Consider the following 23,115-nt stretch of genomic DNA (forward strand, 5'->3'; position numbering starts at 1 on the left):
GAAGATTTGAGTTTCCTGAGGATATTTTGAATACAGAAGCTCTTTATGAAACATGAAACATGTATTTTATATTATTTTAACGGTCAAAATAGCGGCCGATGTCGGTCCGACGTCGCCCCGACGTCGGCCCGACGTCGGCTGGACCTCAGCAATTTATCTCGGTCCGACGTCGGCCCGACGTCGGCTGGACCTCGGCTGGACGTCGGAACATGCGGGCATATCCGACATCCAGCCGACGTCGTGCCGAGGTTGGACCGACGTCGGGCCGACGTCGGCATGCTGATGCCGAGTTGCCGACGTCACCCCGACGTCGGCCGACGTCGGGCCGACGTCGGTATGTTTACTGGGGGAATCGATTGAGGCCATTTACAAGCCAATCGGACGGTAACTTTAGGCTGTAGAGCGTTCCCCGTCCTTTGACCTTAACCTTGACCTTGAAGGTCATGACCTAGTGACCTGGAAATCGCTGTCAGCCTGGAATCGGGGTCGAGGAATCGATTGAGACCATTTACAAGCCAATTGGACGGTAACTTTAGGCTGTAGAGCGTTCCCCGTCCTTTGACCTTGACCTTGACCTTGAAGGTCATGACCTAGTGACCTGGAAATCGCTGTCAACCTGGAGTCGGGGTCGAGGAATCGATTGAGACCATTTACAAGCCAATCGGACGGTAACTTTAGGCTGTAGAGCTTTCTCCGTCCTTTGACCTTGACCTTGACCTTGAAGGTCATGACCTAGTGACCTGGAAATCGCTGTCAACCTGGAATCGGGGTCGAGGAATCGATTGAGACCATTTACAAGCCAATCGGACGGTAACTTTAGGCTGTAGAGCGTTCCCCGTCCTTTGACCTTGACCCTGACCTTGAAGGTCATGACCTAGTGACCTGGAAATTGCTGTCAACCTGGAATCGGGGTCGGGGAATCGATTGAGACCATTTACAAGCCAATCGGACGGTAACTTTAGGCTGTAGAGCGTTCCCCGTCCTTTGACCTTGACCTTGACCTTGAAGGTCATGACCTAGTGACCTGGAAATCGCTTTTAACCTGCAATAAGGAACGAGGAATCGAATGAGGGCATTTTCATCAAAATCGGTTCACTGGTTCTTGAGTTATTGCGTTCCCCGCCCGAATATCGAATTTTTAGTTTGATATTCGCGAATATCAATCTGCTATCTCCCAAGATATCCGGCCTATACGGCCTTGGATGTCTCAGGAAACCCAATACTCCGCTACATGTAACGTGCTGTAGCAAAGCGTTTTGAAATAGGGGGCCAGTTTATCTCAATTCAAATTATAAATTTGTTATTTGGTTTCTTTCGTGTCACTAGCCCCTGTTCGATGTCTCTCGGAAGACGAAGATTCTACGTCGTCCGGCCAATCGCGTTCAAGGTCAGTGGGGCCTCGGCTGCGGTTATGGAACTTGATTGGCCGGACGACGTAGACTCGGTAGACTCTTTGTCGTCGGAGAGACATCGAACGCGGTGTAAAATAAATAGGACGCACGCAAGTTAGGATTTGGATTTGGATCGATTTGGATATTTGGATAAGATTGGGATCGCGGCTCTCTCTATCGTCTGGATAAAAATAGGCCCCGCCCATCCCAATCAGCTGCTGCATGACGAGTTGATGACGACAACCACTGCTTACCAGCAACCAATCTAGGGATAGCGTACGTGACAGTAATGGTGCAGCGGTTGCAAAATATTTCATTGTTATTCAAACGGTTTTTGCTTTTAGGGCCTTGTTGTTTGATTGTATTGAGATATGTGATTAGATGAGGTGTTGATGAAGGCAGGTATTTTTTAAAAATATTTTTTTTTGACAATATTTTGCCCTTGTTCTACTTAACCCGCGCCGTGCTGGTGGCCTGAACTTTCCGCCGAGTGCTGGGGGGGGGCGTTTTCACGCCCCCCCCGTCTAACTCGGCTCCTGGGCCACGTAGCGACACGCGGTAAGCGGCAATCGAAAGAGCGTCAAAAATAAGGACGAAAACACTTCGGTCATTTTTTGGGTCAGGTCAAAGGTCAGGTCACCAGAGGTCACCAAAGGTAAAATGTTGACTATTTCAACATTTTGGAAACTGCCAACGGCTATCTCGGGAACCGATAGAGCTACAGCGCCGCGGAAAAGCGCATTCGATAGCCCTTTTACAGACCTTTCTGAGTAATGTTCTCAGATTTGACCTCAGGTCAACGGTTTAGCCTCCAGAGGGCAAAAACTCCAAAAATAGCCGTTTTTACGAAAAACGTTTTTTCGTCAATAACTTTTGACTCATAAGCGCCATGACATTACTTTTGCCAGCATCGTGTTCCTCTCGTCGAGACGCGTCGAATGAACTATTTGTTGACCTTGAAAGGTCATTTTGAAAATTTGACCTCAGGTCAAGGTCATGACCTGACCGAAAAGGGTCATGTTGCATATCAGTCGATCCGTATCGTCGAGCTGAACACATCTGACGTGTTTTCACCGCTCTAGCACGTCTCTATCAAAAGTTATAGCCAAAAAACTGCTGGCGACCGTTCATGACCTGAGATGACCTCAGGGGCACACAGAGGGGTCACAGGTGCATTTTTCCTATTCAGTGTGTCATGTTTACCTATGAACCGATGTTTGAGAGCGTTTTGAACGATATTCGTCCAAAAGAGGCGCATTTCAATTTTCTCCCATTGACTTATAATGGAGAGGTCGCAAAATTGACCTGACCTTAGGTCACAGATATCAAAAATCCGAGATATACATTTTATACATACTGTTACTCATATCAATCGCTGAAAGTTTCAAAGTGATCGTTCAGTCGGTGTAGCTATAGCGAGCCTTTGAACTTTTTCTGAGGTAAGGTCACTTGACGTGACCTGGTGACCTGACCTTGAACGGCCTAGGTCTGAAATTTTCACAACATGTGCGGAAATGATGTAGGAACACGTGTACCAAAAACGGCGGCGCTGCGCGCCGCCGTTTTTGAGATATTCGCGAAAAACCTGAGGGGGGGCGTAAAAACGCCCCCCCCCAGCACGGCGCGGGTTAATAGCTGAACCCGGGACCACCTGAAGTCTAAACCTTTTTTTTTATATAACACGTCAATGCTGATGCTGTCTTGAAATGTGAAATTTAGACAATGGTAATAGGAATAATGAATAGCAATTTCACCAACAACTTGTTAATCTCTAGGAAGTGCAATTAAAATTAAAATCACTGTTTGCCACACTGCTCCGATCCTGGTCATGCAACCAGCGTTCATGGGTGGTGTTTCACGGCAGAGCACTGCAGTGCGCTGCGTGTGTCAGAGCATTGGGTTTCCATGGCAGTGTCAACAAACTTCACTGTGACGCTAAGCTATGACAGCATCCCAGAACGCTAGCACGCTGCGGTACCAGCACCAGCGTCCAGCAGCATGCTAGCAGTATTTGAACTCAAACCTCTGTTCTTGGTACGGTTTTTCAGAACCTCTCACTCTGTTCCAAACACGATTCATCATAAACTAAGAGATCACATGCAGCGTCATTTGAGTGATGCTATGGTATGCCGTAGCTACCAGTGCACACAGTGTCTGGATGGTGAAAACAGGGCCATTATTAATCACATTTGCTTTGCTTTGTTTCAGCAGAAACCTGTCTGCACATGGGAGGAGTGCAACAAAAACCCATCAAGTTCATGCATGGCAGTGGATCTCAACAGGAGAAAACCAGAAAGAACATGGATGCTTGTAGATTGCAGTTGTACACTGCTGTTATCACCTGATGTGCGTGGCTGGCATTGCTCCTGGCAAGAACCACCTGCAAGTGATGAGATGGTGCCTCAGTCGTTGAGTGTGCTGCAGTGTGAGAGGCGCCCTGATCTCTACACTTTGTGATGGGTTTCCATTGGAGGTTCAACTGAGAAGTGAGAACTGACTGTGACCATGCTCGAGCATGCCAGTGGATCTTTACATGCTTAGGGCAGCTTTTGAACAGATGCTGACCATGGCATGTCCCATCCAGTTATCACGTGCACAGAATGGTGGGGGGAGGGCAACTCTGGGCTCTTGAGTCAGCCCTACTGCACAGGGGGTACAGATGGCCGCTTACGTTTGGTGTGTCCTGCACTGCATTATCAAGCCCAGTCTGCTGCCACAGGCAATGGGTCGGGCTGCACTATATTAAAGGCAGACTATCTTGCAAAGGAGGCTGGCATCCTCTCCCATAATGACACACCAATTGACAATCATCGCTGCGATGATCACGAGGGTGTCCGCTTATCTAACATGGTGAGGTGGAGAGCCAGCTCAAGCTGGCCTGAGGCCGAGGGATGGTTTTACTTCATCTGAGGCCCCCTTTCCCCGCCTGCCAGGTCCGGTCAAATGACCGCTTCACAGTGAACGACTTGCAGTGGATGCCGTCCCACAGCGCAACGAGCGCGCCGACCAGAGGCGGCGGCCAAGAGGCGGCCGCGCTCCCCCAGTCGACGGTCCGGTGGACGTCGGCAACGCCCACCGTGCGACCATCAGATCGGCTCGCGACCGCGCCGTCGCCGACTGACCGCATGACTGGTATCTGTTCTTGATGTGGGACCGACTGCCACCGCCGGTCGCGGAAGGGCATCGCTCATTGGCCATCGACGTCCACCAGCTTCGCGTGGGTCACTGTTCGGGTTGCCACCAATACACCGAATCGGATGGAACCCTGTCGGCGAATGCCGGCGGTGCCCCGACATCGACTGCGCGGCGGCCAGTGCATCGCGTGCCGGGAGGAGGCTGGCACCCCCGATCGGTCATTGGTCACAAACCGTGTCCCAGCTCATGACTGCATCCAGCGCAGCTCTGTGAGATGTTCTGCTGCAGTCTGCCGCGTGTGTTGAAAGAAGAATGAACATGAGAAAACCTCAAAACTTTATGCCTCGTCCCGTCTCGTATTTGACCAGTATTGGAATAAGTTTGGATTTTGAGAATTTGTGTCCCTGTGCTTGTGCCTGTGTGGAAAGGCATGCTTTACGGTGTACCATCTCAATTTGTGCGGCTGCTGACAGGCCACCTGGGTGCCAACGTATGTGCGAATCCGCGAATACGTTGTGTTTCGTCAGTCGGTATCGTTCTGAAAATATTGACTGCAATAGGCTATATAGCGTATGACGGTTCAGCCCAGCAGTAATAACTGACCATTGATTGGGCGAATTTTGTGTGGTGGTTCGCTAATACATAACCTAAAGAGTGTTTTGCCGGAATCGTTTAGTAGCAGAACTGACCGGAATATAAGCAGAATGCAACGGTTTGAATCGTTAATTTGTTGAAACGATTGTTCTCTGAGACCACTGTGTAACTTTTGACCTGAGAATCACCAATTATAACGACAATGGTGGAAGCAGTAGGCACTAGGTAGAGTGTAGGCAGCACTATATAGTTGGCACACTTACGCAAGCACACGACTTACGCAGTGGACATCTGCATCATGCATGTTAAGGTTTACTGGGAAGAGTGAGAAATTAGTCAGAATATAAATGACTAAGGAAAATAGGCGATATTTCCAATTGAGCTGGGGCGGAGAGGGGGAGGGGACGTATGGTCATCTATGCCAATAATTCATTCTCGTTATGCAGCTGTGTAAAGGGCGTCCGTTTTTTTGGGTGAGGCCTTCCCCATTGGCCATTTCCAAGCTAAATCGTGGTGGAGACTCGGAGAGAGTCTGGAGACCTCAGCCTCGGTAGTCGGTACCCTGCGGGCTGCGCGCTGCGCCACCTTGCGAAACATAAAGCAGCAGTCCTGACATCTACAGGCGCTACTTTTCATGAAAGCGCGGATGTGTTCGCGCTTATGCGAAGAAAATTCTTCCGAGTATGGTTGATAATGAGATTAATTGTTGTCATTTATTTATTTATTAATTCATTGGCAAAAGTACCCTAATAAATCGGTAAAGTAGCTTAAACTGTATCGTTTTTCCTTGGGAAAAAATGACGAACTCATCCTAAGACATCCAGATTATTGGATGCGTTCGTCAGTTGTAAGTAGTTCAGATTTTTGGAAAAATTTGTTTGTGGAAAATCATAATATTTCAAAGATATGCCTATTTTTGAATAATTTATGCATATATCTGCATTGAAAAATGATTGTAAAGCAAAATGCCAAAAGATTATTGTCAATTTATTTTCTCAAATCACAATTTACGAACGCACAAAACTCCAGCTTTTAATTTAGTGCGTGTGCGAATTGCGGCCAAGAAAAAAGATTTAAACTGTCTTTATTCCTCTTAAAACAATGAAGGATGAATGAGGAAAATGCTGTTTTGAACAATTGTATATTTATTTTTTCTCAAATAAGCAAAAGTACAAAATTTTCAACTATTATTACATTTGCTCTCACAAAACTCATCACTTTTAAGCATGACGTCATGTCAACCAAACTTACTAGCGCCATCTCTGGAGAGCATCTTTCGAAACCTCCAGACGATAGAGAGAGCCGGGATCGCCAGCTGGGAGGCTGCTACAGCAGTAGGCGGAACTATGGTCATGAGTACCCAAATATAGGAACGTTCCCATTTTTGGGAACGGAGTTCCCAAATATGGGAACGGGCGTTCCCATTTATGAGAACGGAAGGCAATTTTTCGGCCGTTTGCCCACTAAAACTCAAAAGTGCATCACGTCTCAAAAAAGTGCACGCTGATTTAAGTATCTACTAAATCTCCATAAAGTTATCTTTAATCTGACCGTGGAACAAGGAAATTGACCGTGGAATGATATTTTTAATGATTTTTTAAAAATGACAGAATGGTGGAAATATGGGTTATACGACATTTAACATGCAATTTTAAGGAAAATGAAGCATTTTTTACATTTTGAGGTCAAGTATAATAATTTTCGCCTGGTTATGAAGTTTCATTCTAGCGACACCAGATGCTGACATATGCAAGCGAACACGCGGACAGTCCCGAGGTAATATTGTTGACTTTTGGTGTCGGGGCGATCGACCGCGTGGAACGTCAGTGATTTTACCGAACTACTGTTGTAAACTCAGTTTCAGTGGTTTAAAATCATTCAGCTGTATTTTATCAGCCCTGAAAGACATATTTTATTTGGATGCTAGCTGTTTAGCGTTGTTTTATAAGCAGCGTCATGAGCGTGGTTTTTGTCTTCGGCGTTTCTAAGCATGATCGTTTGGGGGGAATTTCTCTGATATAGGTCGCTCTGTGTGGCTTATTTATAATTTTTATGCTGATTTCGATCATACCTCGTGCCCATCCTACCAGGCCTTTTGCCACTTACACTCATCAAGGAAGGAAAAAACTAGATTTTCATTGGGACTAGGTGTTTTGAGGGTGTAACATATTCAGCGTTCCCATTTTTGGATGCTTCTTGTGCTCGTCAACTCTCGGTGATTAGCAGACAGGTGCTTGACATGTCTCCACCCTCGGCGCGGACGGTGGATATAGGTATGGAAGACCTTGTTGAACATCGCTGAGCGTTGTGGATTACGTAATCCTGCAGAGGGGGGCGTGCCCGCTGCGAGATCGACGGGAATAAAAGCGCAGAAGACCGGGCGAAACATGCAACGGTCTTGCCGGAAAGGTCATCTGATGATTGTTGCGTTAACAATAATTTGCGGCGTTGGACGTGATGCTTGTTAATGAAAAGAGCCCCTGAAAGGCGTCGGTGAAATCGTTCCCAATTTTGGGTACGCCGTTCCCATAATAAGGAACGCTTGCAGCGCCAGTGTACGAGAGCGTTCCCAAATTTGGGCTCGCGGCCCGGGTGATGGACTGCTTTAGAAATAGGGGAACGATTTGAAACTACGATGGGCCTTACAATATCAAACTCTTTCCCAACAATATTGAGACAACTATCAGGCGGTTCACGATCGTTTTATATTTTTTGGACGTCATTTAACAGTTCTTTTTCTTGTTTTAAATAATGCCTACATGGCGTTCCCATATTTGGGTTTATCGTTCCCAAACATGGGAACGAAAATGCGTTCCCGAAAATGGGTACGCTTGACCATAGTTCCGCCTACTGACAGGGGTTGTACACTGTACAGGGTTGTGGTAAGTGGGGATAGGATGATAATAGGTGGAACTTCATTTTTTTACAATATTATAAAAGTTATCAAATTTTAATTAGGTACTTAGCGCTTGAGGCCTGAGGGTTGAGGCGCAACAACGGACAACCCTATTCTGGAGTCAGGAAGCTCTTGACCTGAACTGAGGGGCATCCTAATTGTAATCCAATAAAAACAATTTCAGTACCTATCCTGGGTAACTAGGTAGTTAGGTACAGGTCTCGCGGGTTTCAACGGTAGGTTTTGCACCTAGAAACTTTAGTGTACCCTTCAGGCTATATCTTTTTCGTCTTAAGTTTTTAAGTTTTGAAGATGCGATCGACTTCTTGGTTCACAAGCCGGCCATGATTGTGCAAAATGGCTTCATCATAGATTGATTAGTTTCTGAGATAGGTATCCGGAAAGTAAAAGTGCAAAACCTACAGCTTAATCTTGCGAGAGCCGTACCTACCATAAGGTCGAGCTACACTATGCATGATTGTCCAGGAAATAACTTTTGTAATCTGCGAGTTTGCGGGTTTTGCGGAAAATCGATAATACTTATCAGTGGAATATCAGTTGAGCTGGGATGAGCAAAGATCATTGAACTTATGACCTTGCGTGTTGCATGAGTAGGTAATGATTATTTGCCTTTTCCTTAGGCAAGTACACTTTAGGTAAGCTGGTTTGGCAATCTTGCCTGATGGCTACGCACCCTAAACCACAAAGAAGAAGTTTGGCAATCTTTTATTCAGTAGCCTATGGATGGGTTTACATCATATTTTATCAATGATACACAAACTCCTGATCTTGTTAATAGTGTGGATTAAAAAACATACTTGTTTCCAACTGCCATTTTTCTTTGGATGTGCTTTGATTAATCTGATGTTTTTATCCTTTTTTTCTGCATTACATTTTGCCATCAATATTGTTAAAGTGTTTTTTCTGGATTTGGAACCTTTGTCAAGCACAAATAATTGTTCAGATGCTAGCTTCCACTGCCTCCTTAGTCCTTAGTGGAAAGCTAGATGGACAACATCTTACCTACCATTTTCATCTAACTTTATTAATGGAGACCGCCTATGCATAATGCACTACCTCATTCAGTTACTACTAGCTTCTTTAGTTGAACAACCCTTTCTTGTAATTCTGTCAGCCCAAGTCGTAGAAAGAAAAAGACGGCAGAACGCTGGCGCCGAGCGCTGACGCCGGCCGTGTTCCCCTGTCCCCCCCCCCCCCCCTAGGCGCGGTCATGAGTGCCTCGATGAACATTCTGCTGTACACTATCCGCAAGAAGTTCTCTGGCGTGCAGCACGTGTCGACCGACACGGTGTACGGTTGGCTGGTGCCGCGGCCGCGCGCCGACCTCCTGCTGCTCGACACGCGCACGGCGGCCGAGTTCGGCGTGAGCCGACTGCCGGGCGCCGTCCACCTGGACCCGGACAGTGACGACGCCACCGTGCGGCGCACGCTGACGCGCCACCTGCCGCCGCCGGCCGCCGGCGCCGAGCGGGAGCGCACTACCATCGCCTGTTACTGCTCCGTAGGGTACCGCTCCTCGGTGACGGCGCAGCGGCTGAACGCCCTGCGCGCCCAGCCGGCCGCCGCCGAGCCGCCGCTGCCCGGCTACGAGGCCGTCAACATCGAGGGATCCATCTTCAAGTGGGCCAACGAGGGCAAGCCGCTGGAGGGGGCCGACGGACAGCCGACGCACTTCGTGCACCCCTACGATAAGATTTTTGGCCGCCTGCTGGACAAGAGCCTGTGGAAGTTTCCGGAAAAACAGTAGAACAATGCTATGCGCTCTTCTTTTGCTGCAGGTGAGCTAGCGAGTAGCGGTGTTGACATGAAATCATTGAGTAGGCAGCTAACATAACTTTGTCATCAGTCATCCTGTCTGTTCGTTCGACATCACGTCACAGATTTCGTAAATGCATTCCCTTTTAGACGTTGATGCATGAAATGGTAGATCATTATTCAGTGATAAAATCGAGGTTTTTATGAATGTCATTCTCGTTGGTATATGCATTATTCTCACCTGCAATAATTGATTCAATCGTTCCCAGCCAGTGCAGCCTCCCGTAGCCTCCCGATGATCGTGTGTTACGTCTGTTTCAGTGTGTGTGTGCCGTGTGGGGTGACTACGCTATCCAGAGTATTCGCGGGGAGGTGGACGCCGGAAACTATACCTATTACAAGCTCCAGTGGGACGGACCAGTCACCATCGTTCTTGAGTCGCTGTGAGTTGTGTGGCCGTCGGGCTAGCGCCAGTCGACATGGCATGTACGAGATAGCTGCGTCTGTGTAAGCGATGCTGCTTCTTGAGAGATGCTTCTGTTTGGTTTCGATATTTTTATATTGCATGAACAATTGAAATGCCCCGCGTGCTCTGCCAACGAGGTTTTTACCGCTTGGACTGCTATCATTTTGCCTCAGCGTTACTGTTAGCCGCGGTCCATGGCAGTACGATAGCTGCTTCCCTGCTACGTCCTCGGCTTTGGCTGACCCTACCGTCTCTTTCCCTCATCAGGAGCGGCGACGCTGACCTGTACGTGTCCAAGACGCTACTGAAACCCACCTTCGACCCCGAGGAGTTTGACTTCAGCTCGACCACTTGTGGACGGGACTGGGTGGACATTCCCAGGGCGTAAGGATGCCATTGACTTCACTTTATACTTCGTTTTTGTGTCATATATGAAGTGATGGTCCCATTGCGTACAGAGCACGCGACATAAGAAAATCTAAGTGTGTATTATTGGGCGATGTGGGGATAGATTGGTCAGAATACAAATATAGAGATCATGAATTGAGTACTTTGCTTACTTGAATATTAACTGAATAATATTACCTACTTAGATAGTAATCACAGCTTTAACAGTAAACGTAACATGGTGTCAGAAGTGGGATTGAACCTATTACTTTAGATGAATAAGTGAGTAGCTCTCAATAAGTTGATAAACATGGCGCAAGGATTTCCACTTCCACCACCACTCACGCTGACACTGTCAAAGACCGATTCTCTGGCTGCACCGTGGAAGACATGGAAAAGACAGTGGGATAATTATTCGATCGCAACCGGCTTAAATGAAAGGCCGGAAAATGTTCAAGTGGCGACTCTTCTGACCTGTTTGGGGCCTGAAGCCTTGAACGTACTGGACGGATTGTGTCCAAATGAAGAAGATCAAAAGAAACTAGCGACTGTTCTTGAGAAGTTCGAAGAGTTCTGCGGGGGATCTAAAAACGAGACATTTGAAAGATACAAATTTAACTCAAGAAACCAAGAAAACGAAGAGCCCGTTGAGTTGTATCTAGCCGAATTGAGAAAACTGGCCAAATCCTGCAACTACAGGGATCTAGAAGACAGTCTTATAAGAGACAGAATCGTTTTGGGAGTCCCTGACGTGTCTGTACGTAAGCGTCTCCTACAGGAGCCAGATTTGACTCTAGCCAAGGCTATTTCAGTTGTCAAAGCACACGAGGCGACACAAAAACAGATGAAGGACTTCGCCGGAGACACCAACGCCGAGGTTCACGCACTACAAAGGCATCCCCCGGTACAACGCAGTCTTGCTGCGGCTAACAGACATGAAACGCCAAGGCCCCGCGAGTGCAAATTCTGTGGGAGAATGCACCCATTCAAAAAGGAGAGCTGCCCTGCATGGGGAAAAGCCTGTCAAGCATGTGGCCGACGGAACCACTTTGCAACGAAATGCCGGTACGCAGAAGTGCGTCTACTTGAGCCGGATGCAGTCCAGGACGGCTGTGTAGAAGACGGCGCGAGTCAGCACCAAACGGAGAACACTCTGACTCTGGAGATCGGTGCTCTGTCATCGCGAGACGCAGGCAAGCTGTTCGCAAACTTGCTGCTCGGAAGTGACCACTTACAGCGGTTCCAGCTGGATACGGGTGCGTCTGCCAACATAATACCGCAGCACGTCTACAAAAAAGCTTGTGTGGACAGCAACATGAAGAAGCTTAAGCGGTGTGATATATCGCTCGTCATGTTCAACAAAAGCACAACCAAAGTCGTTGGCAAAGCCGAGATAGACGTTCTGAACCCGAAGAATGGGTCAAGATATGTGGTGGAATTTTTGGTGGTACGCGAAGACTTCACCCCACTGATTGGGCTGAAAACACTGCAGACAATGGAGTTGATCGAAGTAAGGTCGGAGAACATCGACTACGTGAATGAGTTAGATGTAAATGAGAGCAAAAAGACTGGCTTCTACAAAAATGAAGCAAGAGGAAACAGAGCTGGTGAGAAGAGCAGAGCTGCAAAAGCAGACCTGAAGGTACACAAGCAAGCGCTACCGGAAAGAAGCACAAACAAAGAAGCAGAGAAAAAAGACTTCTCAACAAATGATTTACATGCGCAGTACCGGGATATCTTCACTGGGGTCGGAAAGCTACCCGGAAAGCTTCATATCCAAACTGATGAGTCAGTGAGACCAGTACAACTAGCTGCAAGATCGGTTCCAGAAGCAATGAAGCAGGACATCAAGGACGAGCTGGACCGTTTGGTAAAAGACGGCATCATTTCGACGGTGTCAGAACCGACTGACTGGGTCTCCGCCATGGTAGCCGTAAGCAAGCCCACAAAAGGAATTCGGATCTGTATCGATCCACAGCCATTAAACACGGCCATCAAACGAAACCACTATCCGCTGCCCACGATAGAAGACTTGACTCCCGCACTAGCAAACGCTAAAGTGTTCACAGTCTGCGACGCCAAAAGTGGGTACTGGCATGTCGAGCTGGACACGGCCAGTAGCTACCTCACGACGTTCGCTACACCGTGGGGTAGGTATCGCTGGCGACGCATGCCGTTTGGCCTGTGTCTAGCGTCCGAAGAATTCCAGCGAAGACTCCATCAAGCTCTCGAAGGCTTGGAAGGCGTGATGGCAATAGCAGACGACATACTCGTCTACGGGAACGGTGCCTCTCACTCAGAAGCCGTGGAAGATCATGATAGAAAACTGTTATGTCTACTAGAAAGGTGCAGAAACGTAGGACTTAAACTGAACATGGAGAAAATGAAGCTCAGGCAGACTGAAGTGAAGTATATGGGCCACATCTTCACACCTAATGGCATGAAGGCAGATCCTGACAAGGTAAAGGCAGTCAAGAACATGCCTGCCCCAGAGGACCGCAAAGGTGTGCAAAGAGTGCTTGGCCTGGTGAACTATCTACAGCGGTTCGCCCCCAACCTCGCGGAAGCCTCTGCACCTCTCAGATCGCTTCTCAAGAAGGAAAATGCATTCATCTATGAGGAGGTACACAAGCGGTCATTGGAAAACATCAAGGAGATCATAACTCAAGATCCCGTGTTGAAGTACTATGATGTCAAGAGAGAGGTTGTGGTACAGGTTGATGCATCCAGCCATGGGCTGGGAGCCTGTCTTATGCAAGACGGCCAGCCGGTAGCATATGCATCAAGAGCGCTCAATGAGACCGAAAAGAACTACGCTCAAATCGAAAAGGAGCTTTTGGCTATTGTGTATGGACTCAACAAGTTTGAACGCTTCACCCAAGGAAAGAAAACTAAGGTGGAGTCAGATCACAAACCTCTCGAGTCGATCATGAAAAAGCCGCTGGTGAGCGCACCAAAACGACTCCAAAGAATGATGCTCCAGCTGCAGAAGTATGATTTTGAAGTTGTCTACAAACGTGGCCAGGAGATGTACATAGCGGATGCTCTCAGCCGAGCACATGAGGCCGAGGCTACAGACGACAAACTCAAGGGTCATGTATGCCTCCTAGAAGAAATTTCGTCAGACGAAGTGGAAATAAGAAACATGAATGCCTTGGAACACAGTCCGGTGTCAGGCAGAACGACAAAGCTCATTCTGCAAGCTACAGAAGAAGATCAAGAGATGCAAGAAATGATCAGAATGATCAAGAACGGTTGGCCCGGCAGCAAGAAGCAGCTATCTGACCAGCTGAGACCGTACTACAACGTCAAAGAAGAGCTTTCCACTAGGGATGGGTTTGTCCTGAGAGGCGAGCAGATCGTGATCCCAAGGTCCATCCGCCACATCTTGAAAGAGCGAGTGCATTCGGCACACATCGGACTGCAGGGATGCCTCAGAAGAGCTCGTGAGGCGATATACTGGCCAGGTATGACGGAGGAACTGAAGGAGCTGGTCACCAGGTGCAGTGTATGCCTGGAGTACGGTAGAAAACAACAACGGGAGACACTGAGCTCGCAAGATATACCACAGCGACCATGGCAGTACATAGCTTGCGACATGATGGAGTTCAAGAACCACTCGTATCTGGTGACAGTTGATACATTCTCGGATTTCATTGAATGTGATAGGCTTAGTGACAAGAGAGGAAGTGAAGTGATAAGGATCTTAAAGTCCCAGATGGCAAGACACGGATTGCCCGAAAAAATGATGACGGACAATGGGCCGCCCTTCAATTCAGCTGAGTTCAGACAATTCGCTGAGAAGTTCGACTTCAGACATCAGACGAGCTCGCCAGGATATCCCCAGTCAAATGGCAAGGCGGAAAGTGCTGTGAAGATCCTCAAGAATCTCATGATAAAGGCAGAAGCGGACGGCCGAGATGCCTACTTGGCGCTGCTCGACTGGCGCAACACACCGACCGAAAGCATCGGTAGCTCACCGGCACAAAGATTGTTCGGTCGCCGCACACGCACACTGCTCCCAACTACAAAGTCACTTCTCAAACCCAAGACAGTGCGCGACGTCCCCAGCCGATTAGCTGATCGCCAGCAGAAGCAGGCCGTCTATTACAACAGAGGTGCAAAGGATCTTCCGATGCTCAGCGAAGGGGAGCATGTCTACATGGCCCCTGCACCAGGACGTAACCAGTGGAGGGCGGCTACCGTCAGCAAGTATCTGGGGAACAGATCATATCTCGTGAAGACTGACGATGACGGCGGCGTGTATCGCCGGAATAGACGTCACCTCCGCCGTGACCCGGGTCAGGACAAGCCTCCGTATCAAGAGGCCGGGTCACGACCGACCTTCGAAAGGGCTCGACCGGCACCGGACAGACCGGGAAGGGGTGCAGCGACACGCCAGTCATCTGATGATGAGTATATGTATATACCCGTCCCCAGTGTACCAAGACAAGTGGCTGCTACGCCACAACAGGCTCAACACAGAGAACAGGCGCAAGTGACTCGATCTCCATACCTACTCAGAAGCAGGAGAGTCAACTGAGCATGTTCAGAAAAGGGAGGATGTGTCATATATGAAGTGATGGTCCCATTGCGTACAGAGCACGCGACATAAGAAAATCTAAGTGTGTATTATTGGGCGATGTGGGGATAGATTGGTCAGAATACAAATATAGAGATCATGAATTGAGTACTTTGCTTACTTGAATATTAACTGAATAATATTACCTACTTAGATAGTAATCACAGCTTTAACAGTAAACGTAACAGACGGGACTGGGTGGACATTCCCAGGGCGTAAGGATGCCATTGACTTCACTTTATACTTCGTTTTTCGTAGATTAGGTACCTATTTATCTTTTGAATCTTTTTACCTTTGCAATCTGTTCTGTCGTCACTAAAGGTTATTGACAATATGAGCGGTCACTGGTCGTATTGTCGGTGTTTTGCAGTGTGCTTCCCTGTCGCCGAACCACGGACTGCCCTGTGACCGCTGCTGACCTGACTGCTGACCTGTGACCCGTGCCGGCCAGGTGTCCGCGGCCGCTGGGTGTCGCCGTGTACGGCCACCCCCGCCAGCCGTCGTCCAGCTACGAGCTACACCTAGTGTACCGCGACCCCGACTACCTGGACCAGTTCACCCTGCACCCGGAGAACGATACGGAGGACGAGCTGCTCGGCACGCTGCGGAAACGCGCCGGCGCTCAGCGCGGCTCGGCAGAGGTGCGCGCACAGGAGCGGTCTCCCGTGACCCCATACGCTACCCAGCCGTATCGTATGTGGCTGGGGCCCTGTGGACTGCACTTTGGCTGCTGTTCGGAAATGTTCTGTTCTCAGTTCTAGGCATTGTTTTTTATCAGTTTCAGGATTTTTTTCTGTAATCTAAGTAATTATTTACCTCCTTGTTATGCTTGCTTGTTGCTTGCTGAAGTTATTTGCCTCCTGAAATCTGTTCTGTAAAACTGATATTGTTTTGTTTTGTTGCAGGTTCACGAGGATTCCCGCTGGGTCGATTTGCTGTGGACTTTCTTCGAAGTATTTTTGGAGGTGTTACTTTTGTAACGACGTATGAGTGTGGCCTTTGCCTGGGAGCGTATAGCATCGTATAATCAAGATTTAGGGGGTTTATAATATTAGTGGGCGCCTTTGTCATTTATCAACACTAACACACGGGCTAATCCATTACCTGACACAACTGAAGATCCGGAGAGCGATCACCCGCTAATACCAGCGGCGTCAGAATGTCGGACCAAGTCGGTGATCCGCCCGCCGCCTCTGACTCTGAACAGCCGGCCTCTGGTCCCATCTCTGCCGCTGGGACCGGGCAGACTGAGACGAATGGAGCGGCTGGGGCGGCCGAGGCTGCCGCAGGTGCGGCGGAGGCAGAGGAGGGTACCGAGGGGGCGGCCAAGGGTGGTGAGACGGCAGAGGCGGCGGCGGCGGGTGCGGCTGCCGAGGCGGCGGCGGCGGCAATCTCAGAGCGCGTCCAGGCCACGGTGACCAGCGGCGCGCTGCTATCGTACGAGACTCAGATGCTGCTCGAGCTGCTGGCAGAGGACGGCCTGCTGGTGTCTGCGCGCGGCCTGGGCCTCGAGCGGCTGGTGACGGCGCTGGTGCGCGTGCACTGCGACCCCGGCCAACTGGTGCTGGTGATGGGCACCGGTCGACCCGAGGAGGAGTACATCGTGGAGCGGCTGGCGGCTGACGGGGTGAGCCCCCTGCCGCGCACCGTCACCGCCGACACCTCAGTCTCCGAGCGGTGAGCGCGACTCGCACCGGGGGTGGGAGGGATTGGGATATGGAATTGGAGGAGTGTGTACCCAAGGGGCATATGATGCTCTGTCGGTTTGGCCAATGTGTCAGCCTCAGATATGCCAACTTTATCACGTTACGCTTGAATCTTCTGAATCTGTATTGGTATGCCTTTTGGAACTTGGGTGCCATTTAATTGCGGAGTTCAGTAATTGTCCATTTTGCGTAGACATACAGGGTGTCTCAAAAGTTCGCTTACAGGTACCAGCCATGCTTTTTTGTCAATAATTCTGAATCAACATGAAATTAACAGTCGAAATTTTGCATGGGCATTGGTAACAACCTTCCTCAAGCAGCTTCATTGTTTTCAAGCGCATTCGACCCTTCATGAGCACACAAAAAGGGTTCACCTCTGACCATGGATCAGGCATGAAAATGGAGGTCGCATACTCGGGTCGGCTGAGAAACTCTCTGCTTCACGAGTAATGGGAATGGTTAGGTCGGAAATGACACATGGCAAAGTGTCGGCGAGGATGAGTACAACATGATGGTCATCTAATAAAAACGGTGGCTAAAATTTTTGAAGGACAAAACCATGCGAGACTAACAGCGCTTTGAACGACCCTTGTACCGCAGCAGACTCGTGCTCCGGAAAGCAGCTGAAAATGCAGTCCTAACTATTGAAAACTGACTAGAAGCTCACAGACAGAGGTTACCCAGTTTCAAAAATTGCAGGTCATCATAAAATAAAGACAAAATATCATTTAAAATTGTTTATAATATCTATAACGCTAAATTTTGAGGGAAAATAATGCGAAAATCGTCAATGCCGAGGACAAGTGACCCTCCAAAAGTGTCAATTAATGTAAAGTTTTATCTAACGAAGTTTCAAGAGGCAGATCTGGAGCAAATAGCTTTCTTTTACACACAAAATCCGGACAAAACCGCACGATGGACAGGTTTTGGCCGTTTACGAAGCAGAACCTCTCCTGAGGAAAACACTCCGGAACCCAGCGAAGGTCTTGACATTGGAAATGACGAGCGTTCGGGATTTGCAAATTTTGCAAAATGTGTCTAAGAAACAGATGGCCGCCACATTATGCTACGATATGCTGCGAAAAATTTGCCCCTGGCACTTCCCATTTGTTCAGGAATGGGGTTGTTTTGAAAAGGAAAATGGTGCTTAGGAGGTCGGCGCCAGTCATTCATGAAGGAGTTAGCGCCAGAGAAGACCTACAAAATACTCACGGATGGTGTCGATGCAAGCTATCGGCTTACTGGGAGAAGCGGATGTTGCCGGGGAGCTCGTCAAACCTAAATCCGACGCAGAAACTGCGGGGGATTCCCCTACAAGAGCTTGGAAGCTGGTAACCTTTTATCAGCCTCCGGCAGCTGACGGAGTGACGAAAATCGGTATGGGCAAATATTTTTGGAGATACAGGAAAGGGTTTGGTTTCCAACCTTCCGAATCAGTTGTCAAAGCATGCATATTTGTCTAGTGTACACACGGACACCAAAACCTTAGATTTTTGGCCGGTTCTTATATGCTTTATTGACATGGGAAATGTGTAAGCGAACTTTTGAGACACCCTGTAGTGTGCTTTCGCTGTGGCTTCAAGTAGGCTGGCGTACCCAGCGCTCAGTTATTAGTAGGTATGCAATTCTTCAAATGCGGACCATGATATTCACAACAATGTATCTTATATAGTAAAGAATCTATAAGCTGGATTCCGTCTCACAGTGTCTGTATCGAGTGCCATACATGCTCCTGTGTGACCGCTCTGTGCCGTCCACTGTCAGACGCCAGGTGTTCGCTCCCTCTGACCCTCCTGCGCCACTGCCAGCCGCCAGGTGTTCGCTCCCTCTGACCGTCCCGTCCACTGTCAGCCGCCAGGTGTTCGCTCCCTCTGACCGTCCCGTCCACTGCCAGCCGCCAGGTGTTCGCTCCCGTCCACAGCTGTCAGCCGCCAGGTGTTCGCTCCCTCTGACCGTCCCGTCCACTGTCAGCCGCCAGGTGTTCGCTCCCTCTGACCGTCCCGTCCACTGCCAGCCGCCAGGTGTTCGCTCCCGTCCACAGCTGTCAGCCGCCAGGTGTTCGCTCCCTCTGACCGTCCCGTCCACTGTCAGCCGCCAGGTGTTCGCTCCCTCTGACAGTCCCGTCCACTGTCAGCCGAGGTGTTCGCTCCCTCTGACCGTCCCGTCCACTGTCAGCCGCCAGGTGTTCGCTCCCTCTGACCGTCCCGTCCACTGTCAGCCGCCAGGTGTTCGCTCCCTCTGACCGTCCCGTCCACTGTCAGCCGCCAGGTGTTCGCTCCCTCTGACCGTCCCGTCCACTGTCAGCCGCCAGGTGTTCGCTCCCTCTGACCTCCCCGCGCCACTGCCAGCCGCCAGGTGTACCTGCAGGGCGGCGTGCTGTTCGTCACGTCCAGGATCCTGGTGGTGGACCTGTTGACGGAGCGGTGTCCGGCCGACCTCGTCACAGGACTGGTCGTGTACCGCGCGCACGCCGTCGTCGAGTCGGCCCAGGAGGCCTTCATACTCCGGCTGTACCGGCAGAAAAACAAGGTGGGCCGCTGCGCTAAGTAAACTCGGCGCACATTGGAATCAGCATTTGAAAGCTGTTTATTATGGTCGCTTTTTTCCGTGAGTTTGTCGTGCTGTAAAGAAAGCTCGATTAATTCATACTTTTCTCATTACCTCCTAGAAATGTGCGGTTTCCCACTTACTTTTTCTCCCATCACCTGCTGTCTATCTCGCAGTATCAATTCTAACTTACCAGCCACCCCGACTTTAGTCACAGTTGCATCAGCTTTCACATGCGCATGTAGTTACCGCTCCCGATGTCTAGGGTAAATAAACAGACACGGCGAGATTCTGCAGGCGTATGGAGAAACAAACAACGTTGCCATGTTCGGACTCAAAACGCACCACGAGATAGGCGTTAGGTCTGGTACATTGCACTGGGAGTTCGATAGGTGCATTGGGGCTGATATTTCATCTTTTACAGTAATCTGCAATCTCTGTAAGGGTGTTTTTAAGAAAATGGACGAATCCTTAGTTTTTTACTTGATGCGGAAACATGGAAAGGTCTGTAACAAATGACACTTAACATTTCCTCCATAATGTATTTGTAATATTAATGAAGGCTCTCCTCTGTTTCCAGACTGGATTCATCAAGGCGTTCTCGAGCTCTCCTCTGTCGTTCACGTCTGGCTTCTGTCAGGTGCAGCGCGTGATGCGTAACCTGTTCGTCCGCAACCTGTACCTGTGGCCCCGCTTCCACCTGCAGGTCAACCAGACGCTCAAGGAGTGCGCTGTGAGTGAAAGCTGCGATCGGCTGCTACTGTCGCGACTTTCTGCTTCATTAGCAATATGAAGATTGAAGTGCTTGGTCATTTTAAGATGACAGTATTTTAACTTATTTTAACTCTGGTGAAAGAATTACGAACAACGGTTATTCATTATGATCAGCTAATGCCAATTAGTAGTTATATGATTACTCTGGACCAGTAAAACCACCAGATTATCTAGTCTGTGACAGTCGGCTAAAAAGACTTGGAATCTCAGCTAACGTTAAAGTATCGGACGTTAAACTTGATGCACGAGCCAATGCCTGCCTGTTCGTCGCCCAGTCGCCGGGTGGAGGCACGTAATACGGCAATTGATGTCAATCCTTTGACTTGTCACTCGTCGAAAAGAGCCCCGTTATGCGCTAATCGTTATGTACCCTTTGTCTGGCCAGCCGGAGGTGGTGGAGATCCGGCTGAAGATGACGCCGCTGATGATGTCTATCCAGACGGCGCTGCTGGACCTCATCAACATCACCTGCAAGGAGTTCCGCCGGCTCAACCCATCCGTGAGTGATGCCGGGCTGAGAGGTCCAGTATGTTGATAACATCTCGAAGCTACCGGCAGTTTGTGTCTCGGTCCTCTCGGTCACATCTTCTGCACTCAGCTAAGCTGGTGCGCTGGGAACACCGGACGGTCGCTGCCAGCTCTGGTAGCAGATAGAGCCGCTTAGGGACTGGTGGTGGCGTCATTTTGGGTGGATTGTTCGTTTGCTGAGCCTGTCCGATACCTACCGAAGTGCCCTGAAGCTGCGTATCAGCGCTTAAAATCTTTAGATTGTAACGGCTACTGCTTACGCGTTTAACTGTAAGCGAGTTTATTAACGTCACCTATGCTGGTTTCCAGGCCTCCCATTCGCATTCCGTGTATTTGACTTCCACCAGTTGACCTGCCGCCCCGTGCGCTCTCCTCCCGCAGCTGGACTGGGACTCGCTGACCGCCGAGACGGTGCTGTCGCGCTCGTTCCACAAGGTCACCCGGCACCGTCTGGACCCGGTCTGGAACCAGCTGAGCGCGCGGACTCGGCAGCTGGCCTCGGACCTGCGCACGCTGCGCTCGCTGCTGCTGGCGCTGCCGCAGCTGGACAGCTGCAGCTTCTACCAGCTGGTGGCCGCCCAGCAGACCGCCGAGCGGGCGCTCAACTCGGGCTGGGCCATCCTGGACGCCGCCGAGACGGTGTTCGTGGACGCGCGCAGGAGAGTGTTCGGGGATGTCCAGCCGCAGGCCAAGAGGGCAGTGCGCGCTGAGGGCAAGCGGCCGCAGCCGAAGGGTGAGTGCTGGCTGAGAGTGAAGAGGTATGCTCGCTCCCCAAAGGCTGATGCTGGTGGGAATGTGATACCCCTTGAAAGCCAAGTTGTTCTTTTGAGTCATGTGACTCTTGACTACTGCAATGCTTTATGGCAGTGGTTATTGAGCGTTGCAAAGACAAAAGTGTGTGCTTATATCAATGCGTCTTTCATGCAACAGTCACATGCAGTGCTTTTCCATGAAGTGATTGAGCAAAGACTAAAGTTCGATTTGATATGACGCATTTTTGAATTATCAGTCTTTCAGTTACTGCCTGTGAGTAAATCCCTGCTCGCGATCCCCTTCCATAGTGCTAACGCCCGAGGAGCCGCCGCGATGGCCGGCGCTCTCCGAGGTCCTCTCTGAGATCTGTGAGATCCCCAGTGCTGACGATATGCGTGATCCCCATACCCCAGTGCTGACGAGATCTATATGACCCCCAGTACTGACGCCCGAGGAGCCGCCGCGGTGGCCGGCGCTCTCCGAGGTCCTCTCTGAGATCCGCGCCGAGGTGGCCGCCGCTGCTGCCGCCGACGAGTCCCAGGACTTGCCGCCGCTCTGGCCGGATAAGGTGCTGATCGTGGCCTCCGATATGGCCGCCTGTCGGCGCATCAGAGAGGTGAGCATTGCGCCGCGGGATGTTGTAGCTGTGGAGGTCACGGTCTGTGTAGAGGAGTTACCAGTCTGTGGAGGGACTGAGGAGAGACACCGGCCAGTTTGTGCAGGATAGTTTGCTGCACAGGATGTCACCAGCCTGTGCAGGGTATCCACTTAGTTGCCAGCCTGTCTTCTACTGAATAAAGAGGTGCGATGCAAGTGTAATCTAGCTCCTTTTTTCGTGTAACCATTGGCCTGGCGAGTTATTTTACTCGACGGTGTAACTTTTTTATCTTGCCTGTTTGATGCGCCTCTAACTTTCCATGTTGTCGCCTGCCTCGATAAAATTGGACATCGTATGTATTTTATTTATCTCCAGTTTGTCGCTTGGTGCCGAGCGGCTCAGTTAAAAGGCATCACTGTTATATAATTTTATCTTGTTCTTTGTTCCGCCAGTTCCTGACGCTGGGCTCGGAGGCGGCGCAGTATGGCGTCACTGTATGTTCACTGTATCCTGTTCTCTGTGCCGCCAGTTCCTGACGCTGGGCTCGGAGGCGGCGCAGTATGGCGTCACTGTATGTTCACTGTATCCTGTTCTCTGTGCCGCCAGTTCCTGACGCTGGGCTCGGAGGCGGCGCTCTGGAGGCGGTTCCAGCTGACTCTGGCCTCGCGATACGACGACGACGCCTTCATCCCAAGCGCGGCGGTCACCACGGCACCGACTACCGCCCAGGAGAAGGCGCCGAACAAGGACGGAGACCAGCAGACACTGACACAGATGGGTAACGCCGACCCGAAAACGGTGAGGCTGCTCTTCACTGCCTGCATAGTGCATAGGTGGCGTCGTTCTCCTGATGCATCACAGTTTTTTTTTGCCCATGCAGTTTCCACATATAAGTATTTAGGTTACGTCATGATGCTTCTCTTTCTTGCGTGCCGAGTTTCATGAATATATTTTTAATTGAAGCTTGCTAATGTTCACTGTA

At 49.9% G+C, this 23,115-nt stretch overlaps 1 protein-coding gene across 4 annotated transcripts in view; it reads left to right on the forward strand.

Moving 5' to 3' along the window:
* The window catches only part of LOC122373193 (DNA repair endonuclease XPF-like), a 44,640-nt gene that overhangs the window by 17,142 nt on the left and 4,383 nt on the right, over positions 1-23,115 (forward strand). The window contains exons 1-14 of one of the 4 annotated variants that reach the window (XM_043351032.1): positions 1,454-1,549; positions 6,425-6,448; positions 7,974-8,002; positions 9,240-9,815; positions 10,114-10,235; positions 10,526-10,642; positions 15,679-15,868; positions 16,133-16,904; positions 19,282-19,462; positions 20,061-20,213; positions 20,640-20,753; positions 21,164-21,515; positions 21,976-22,151; positions 22,740-22,931. In XM_043351032.1, the coding sequence (XP_043206967.1) occupies positions 16,387-16,904; positions 19,282-19,462; positions 20,061-20,213; positions 20,640-20,753; positions 21,164-21,515; positions 21,976-22,151; positions 22,740-22,931 (1,686 nt within the window). In that variant the 5' untranslated portion in view covers positions 1,454-1,549; positions 6,425-6,448; positions 7,974-8,002; ... (3 more) ...; positions 15,679-15,868; positions 16,133-16,386. Of the gene's footprint in view, positions 1-1,453; positions 1,550-6,424; positions 6,449-7,973; positions 8,003-9,239; positions 9,816-10,113; positions 10,236-10,525; positions 10,643-15,414; positions 15,443-15,678; positions 15,869-16,132; positions 16,905-19,281; positions 19,463-20,060; positions 20,214-20,639; positions 20,754-21,163; positions 21,516-21,975; positions 22,152-22,739; positions 22,932-23,115 lie in introns of those variants that run through there. The other 3 variants (XM_043351034.1, XM_043351033.1, XM_043351035.1) reach the window with 3 other exon arrangements.

This window comes from Amphibalanus amphitrite, unplaced genomic scaffold (genome assembly GCF_019059575.1).
Source record: "Amphibalanus amphitrite isolate SeventyFive unplaced genomic scaffold, NRLGWU_Aamphi_draft 001457F_arrow, whole genome shotgun sequence".
Classification (NCBI taxonomy): Eukaryota; Metazoa; Arthropoda; class Thecostraca; order Balanomorpha; family Balanidae; genus Amphibalanus; species Amphibalanus amphitrite.